We start from the raw sequence: 6,681 nt of genomic DNA on the forward strand, positions 1-6,681 counted from the left end.
AAAACCACATTTACAAAAGCTACAATTTTGAACTTCTGCGCTTCACCAACGGGCTTTTAGCCATCAATACTCCATCTTTATTTATCTTTTACCAATTTTATCCTTTATGTATATTATTATATTATTTATAGAATTCTTATTATTTTTGTTTACATGAACTCTCTTTTTTTATTATTTATTATTTTTATTTTTTATTAATTATTTATTTGATATTATACACTTTTATAATTATAATTTTTTGTATTATTTTTATTATTTTTTATAATATGATTTATTGATTATATTAGATAAAGTAAATTAAACAAAAAATTAATTGTAAATAATAATAATAATAATAAATTATAGCATACTAAATAAGAGTACTAAGAGTACTAAATTTATCTTTATATATTATCAAATTAAAAAATTAGAGACTTATTTTTATTATTATTTATTTATTTATTTATTCCTTTTACAGACCAAAAAAAAAATAAAAAGAAAGGAGTAATTGGATGGAAACAAAGAGGGTGTTAAAGTCACGTGGGTGGTGTAATTGTAACATCGATAATAACGAAGGCGCCCTAACGAAATGAAAGTGCCGCTAACTCCGTCGCTATATAAAACCATTCTTAACTGCGCCTCATTTCTTCATTCTCATTACCACAAACACTCTTCTCGTGCTCTCCGTCCAAATCTCAGATCTCTCTTTCTCCCTGTGAAAATGGCTTCCTTTACAGCTACCTCCATCTCAATCATCTCTCTCGCCAAGCCCTCACTGGTTCGTAATTTTGTCTTTCATTTCATATACTTCATCTTTGCATGTGATTTTTATTCGTTTCCATAGTGTGTGATTTTTGTCTCCACTTCGGAATCAGTGTTTTTTTTTAAGATTCAAGGGAAGCTTTGTTGAATTGATTAATCGGTTTAAGTGTTGTCATGTTGAGCTGGTTAAGCAAGTTGCAAAGAAAAAAGATTGTTCCTTTTTTTTTGGTATTAAAGCACTGTAATTTGAATATTTGGGGTTTCATGATTCGTGTTTTTACTTGCATGTCTGCTTTGTTTGAAGATTTATGACATGTTCATGCTTGGAATTTGATGATGCTGTTTTACTTCTCGTGATTTGTGAGATCAATTTTGGATCATATGAGATTGCACTCTTGTAAGGGTTCCTCCTTGGGTTTTGCTTCGGTCCGCAAGATCTTCAGCTGCTAAACGAAAAATTGTCCTTATTAAATTTTTTCTGGACCAAGCCTCTAATTATCTTGTCAAAAAACCATCATAGTGATTTTATGATTGACTTTGCTTTTTTACTTTGTTTGCGACTTACTAAAAAAATCTGTTTTGTATTTTCATGATGATGATGATGATGATGATGATGATGATGATGATGATGATGATTATTATTATTATTATTATTATTATTATACTGTCCTGATTCATTCAGTTCTCCTTGGATGCAAGTACAGGTTCCTTCAGCCAGGATCAGTAGCCCGAATTCAGTTTCCCTCTCAATCAAAGGAAGGAGATTTCCATCAATTACATTGCAGCCTACAGGACGTAGGTTTCAAGTTACATGCGCGGTAAGATTTTCAGCCATAGCTGGATCCTTAAACATGTTTTGCATGGTGGATGTTTTGCCGTTCACCTCTGGTTCATGCTAATGAAATTTGACATTGTATTATACAGACAGTACAGTGGATAAAAACCTCTGTTCATTCTGCCTGAATTATAATTTGGTTCCTTCTGCTTGTGATTCTAGATTATGTGCCTAGAATTACAGGAAGGTAGAACAAATATTAGAGACAGTACTGATGTGGTGTATGAATTTCCGTTATATTTAACAAGATTTAACTACCATGGATTTTATTATTTTGTGCAGACGAAGCAGGAGACAGTGCAGAAGGTCTGTGACATAGTCAAGAAGCAATTGGCACTGCCAGAGGGTTCAAGTGTCACTGGAGAGTCCAAGTTTGCTGCCCTTGGAGCTGATTCTCTTGACACAGTACTTTCACATTTTCTTAAACTTCATCTCTGAATTTATAATAATCCCCATTCTTGATTGTATCTTTCATCTATGCATGTCTTTGTTGAAAATGTTATATGTTATCAGTCCTTTTTATGGTACTCTTTCTCATTATGGAGGGATGAGAGGTTCCTTAAAATAAGTAACTAGTGATGGATTGATCGAGAATAAGAGGGGTTTTTGAGTACTAAGCCTTCATATTTTACAAGGGAGATTATTTTGTGTGTGTCTCACTTGATAGTTGCTAAGAGCTTCCTTTTGGATGCAAAATTCCTCAGTTTGTTTATTATGTTTGCCTTTTTAATGAAATGAGTTGGTTTGTTTAGGTGGTTTTTCTCTTCTGTTGGTTGTGTTAATCCTTTTGACATTTGACCCTGAACCTTTTTGCACCGAGACCACACTAGCAATGTTTGCTTGTTGAATTAGCTTCGAGTGTTTGCACTTACTGGAAAGATCATAACACACAGTTTTACCATGTTTTGTTTGGTTATTTAGAGGTTTTCAAATTTCGTGTAGGTTGAGATTGTGATGGGACTGGAAGAGGAATTCGGTATCAGCGTCGAGGAGGAGAGCGCACAGAGCATCACCACCGTTCAAGAAGCTGCTGACATGATTGATAAGCTTCTCGAGAGCAAGACTGATTAAGTCCATTTTGTAGCGGTTTTCTTTTTTCCTTCTTTTTTTGTGTGCGTGGCTATTTTAATGTCCTAAGTTTAATTTATCTTTCGTATTTTGATGTCCTAAGTTTAATTTATCTTTCGTATCTCAGTTTGATTGTTACCCAAGTAATTGCGAGATCTATCTTGGAACTGAAGTAGGATTACTATAATACTAGTTTTCTGTTTCTTAAAACATATATTTTTCTCCTTATCATTGAAATTGGTCTTAACTCTTAAGTCTTTAAATTCGCTTTCTAAAGATTTATCATGTTCGAATGACATTTCAATAAGGCTTCTCTTTTGCTTGAACACTAAAATATGAATTTAATTTTGATGGACTACAATAACCAGTTGTGTATTTACATTTTTTACTTTATTAATCTCTTTATTTTAGTTAATTTTTCCCCACATAAGTATTGTCGTTTGTACCTTAGCTATGGAGGCGACATTTTTTAAAATATTTTTATCGGTATCATAAATTAGGAGCATTTTTGGTTAGTAATTTTTAGTGGTTTACTCTTATTAATGGACATGTTTGCTTTAAAACTATATTTTTTTATATATTTTTATTCAAACTTTTTATTTATCATATTGTTAATTATTACTCCTTACTTGTTAGCAAGAGTTTAAATATAAAATAAAATAAGAGTATTCTTATTTCTCAGACCTTCTACTGTACTCTCCCTGAAATTGACAAGTGGCCGGTAACCTCAGTTTAATTTTAATAATTGGCTTTGTTTGAATCGGGTTAAAGCAAAAATTGGCACTCAAACTAATTAATTATTGAAATATCAGGTTAATATTCGAACTGAATATGAAGCACAAGAAGCCAATTTGTTAATTTTTATTATACTTATAATAGTGTTTATTCATGCAAATTATCATATTCATCACATAAACAAAATAAGAGAACAATTACATCATTATTCATTTCAGTCTATTCATCCAAATTATGGCCGCTTTAGTACCCATAATTTTGGCTTTTGAGTTTTGGTGAACCGTTGATAACTCTCATATCATATGTCCTTTTACCAAATGGAAATCACAACCAAGTGAATTAGTTAGTGTTTTTGTTCTCGTAAATTAGTTGTCTTCTATTCAGAATGATAGGTTTACTATTATTTTTTATTTAAATTTTAAAATATTAATAAAATAAAATTTTAATCTTAAATTCTAAAACCCTAAGCTCTAGACCTTACAATAAAACTAACATTAAGCTAGCAAAATAAATGACACAAAATAAGAATATTCATTTGCTTTTAGAGTACATAAGAAATTTTTGTATTTAAATATCACAACTATCAAATAATAAAGTTGAATTTCTCACATTGTTTTCTTTTTTCTTTCTCCAAAAAGAAGTGCTCTAAATTGTGTTTCTTTTTTTTTTTAAATTTAATATCAAAATGGACAAATTAAAATGGGGTAAAAAAAAATTGAGTTAAATAAAGATGTGAAACAAGCATGCTGATTAATGGTGACATTAATTAATCCATAGTGCTAGTATCTTAGTATGTTATTAGCACCAATCACTTTGCAGGCATAATTAGCATATCCTGAACAACCATATATCTGAACAAACTAGAAATGGTAAAGAAATGAAGAGTGCCATATATTCCACCAACCTAAAAAGTTGGCTGAGAAAAAGGAGATATTAAATTGCACATGCTTTTGAAGAACTTATTGTTAGTAATTTGTTGCGGACCACATTGAACAATCACCGAAGTATCTGGTAAAACTTAGTAATTTTCTAGAACATTACCATGCATCTTCAATAAATTCTCCAAAAATATTGATGTAACATAGTTAATGGAATTGTTGACAACATCCACCTCCAGCCATAATATTTAGTAAAGCCTTGGTTTTATGAATTGCTTGGTTCATATTTTAATTTTGGACAATGTTTGATGCATCTGCAAAATGCTGAATACTATAAAAAGCATGTTTAGCCTAGGGTTAAAGTATTTGAATTAAAGTATTTGAATACCTTAAATATGTTATTTAAATAATCTAGAGTTGCCTAGTAAGTTTATGTTGAACTAAGTAAAAGTGTATATTGAGACTATATATAACTAAATGTTTATGTAATTAGACACCAAAAAAATGTGTTTATGTAACTTTTTTTTTTAAATTTATGCTGGCATACAAATTAAATCCAGAATTATTGTATATGAAATAAACTACTAAGTCAGTTCATACCAAATAATGATAATACAAAATATTCTATTTATACTAAAAATCAGTCCAAAAATTCGTAATTATGTATTTATAAATATTTATACATATTGATTTATATTTTTTTAACTAAATAATTAATCATCATTATAATCGAATTTGTTATTAGAATAATTAAACTTGTTTATAATAATATAATAAAAAGTTTTTTTTTATAAAATATCAAATACATATTTCTATATACTGTGACTGGCTAATTTTACACTAGATTGAATAATAATAATAATAATAATAATAATAATAATAATAATAATAATAATAATAATAATAATAATAATAATAATAATAATAATAATATTGCCAATGAATTATAGCTCAAATTGCATAATTTTTTATCTTCATCTAGAGGTTTTGGATTTAAATCTTACTCCTAATAATAATAATAATAATAATAATAATAATAATAATAATAGTGTTAGGTATATACTAAATTCATCCACTAAAATCAATTACTAAATACTAAAATCACCTACTAAAATCAATCACTAATATACAATATATATTAAAAATAAATTAAACTACATGTATTTATACTGTGTATAAACAACCAAACAAAAAGTTATGATGACATTAGGAGGAAAAGTATATAAATACTATTGAAGTTTCTGATTTGATTGGCAACATATGGTTAATAATTGGAGAAAAAACAAAAAAGAAAGCACCTAATTCAAGATTATTAGGTGTCTGTCACGTGCACTTCAGCTGCATCTACAGGTGGAAAAAAATATTAGCACTTGCTTCAACCATGTGACACCACCTTAATAGAGATGACAATTTGACATGCAAACCTGACAGAAGCTGTAAGATACTCTTCATTTCAATCTTACCAGCCATGGTTCCAGCTATTGGAAGATTGAAGTTGGAAAATACTAAAAAAGAAAACACAAGAATGGAAGAAAAGAAAAGAAAAGATAAAAAAAAGAAGGCTTTTATAAAGTTAATCATAGGTCTCTGATTAAAAAGCTAAAGGGACTTTTTTGATGCAATAGGATAGCAGAAAGAAAGGCACACCTTAATAATTACAACAGTAGAAAAATGGAGAAAAAAGAAACACAAAAAGTGTAAAGTGTAAATGTATTGATTATATTGATTTCATATTTCTTTCTCTTAAAAACAATCTCAAATTTGAATTTTGTAGATTAAGCTAAATTAGTTTAAGTTCAGTTAATCTCAGAAACTAGTAATTTATAAGTTAAAAAAAAAATCTCAAGTCATTCAAGAGATTGATAATGTTTCATTATATATGATATGGTACAATACAATCAAAGAATAAAAAGTTTGACATACAACAATGAAGAATCTGCCTCATACTTATTTTGCTTCTCTCATTTTCTTGCATATGTCATACCAAGTTTTGTTCTGCTCCATGCTGAATCCTCTCTACTGAATTGCATATCATAATTGGAATCTATCACACCCCAGATCACTCAAACTCTCATATGCTGCATAGAACAATAGTATGCTGCTGCTAAGCCTGCAAAAGCTGCAATGGCTGCATTAGAAGCAAGAGTTCTTGGAGCAGTGGAAGAAGATTGCATTGGTGAGAATGCAGAAAGTGGGCCAGGGGCAATAATGTCATCTGGGTTTGGAGTGCTTGGGGTTGAAGGAATTGTGGGGATTTCAGAGCCAGAAGCAGGAGTAGGGAACACACCACCACCAGGAGAAGGAAAGAGTGGAGCAATATCTGGTGACAACGGTTGAAAAGGAGATTTAGTAGTAGTAGTAGTAGTAGTAGTAGTAGTAGTAGTAGTAGAAGAAGAAGAAGAAGATGTAGGAGGATCTGTTGAT

At 29.9% G+C, this 6,681-nt stretch overlaps 1 protein-coding gene across 1 annotated transcript; it reads left to right on the forward strand.

The window, feature by feature from the left end:
• Window positions 1–526: 526 nt before the first annotated feature.
• Window positions 527–2,854, forward strand: LOC112795780 (acyl carrier protein 1, chloroplastic). Its single transcript, XM_025837931.2, has 4 exons — window positions 527–757; window positions 1,446–1,559; window positions 1,859–1,981; window positions 2,519–2,854. Exons 1-4 carry the CDS (start codon window positions 569–571, stop codon window positions 2,645–2,647), a joined length of 555 nt encoding a protein of 184 aa, XP_025693716.2. The 5' UTR covers window positions 527–568; the 3' UTR covers window positions 2,648–2,854.
• The last annotated feature ends 3,827 nt before the right edge of the window (window positions 2,855–6,681 follow it).

The sequence above is a fragment of the Arachis hypogaea genome, chromosome 4, assembly GCF_003086295.3.
Source record: "Arachis hypogaea cultivar Tifrunner chromosome 4, arahy.Tifrunner.gnm2.J5K5, whole genome shotgun sequence".
NCBI classification, from domain to species: domain Eukaryota; kingdom Viridiplantae; phylum Streptophyta; class Magnoliopsida; order Fabales; family Fabaceae; genus Arachis; species Arachis hypogaea.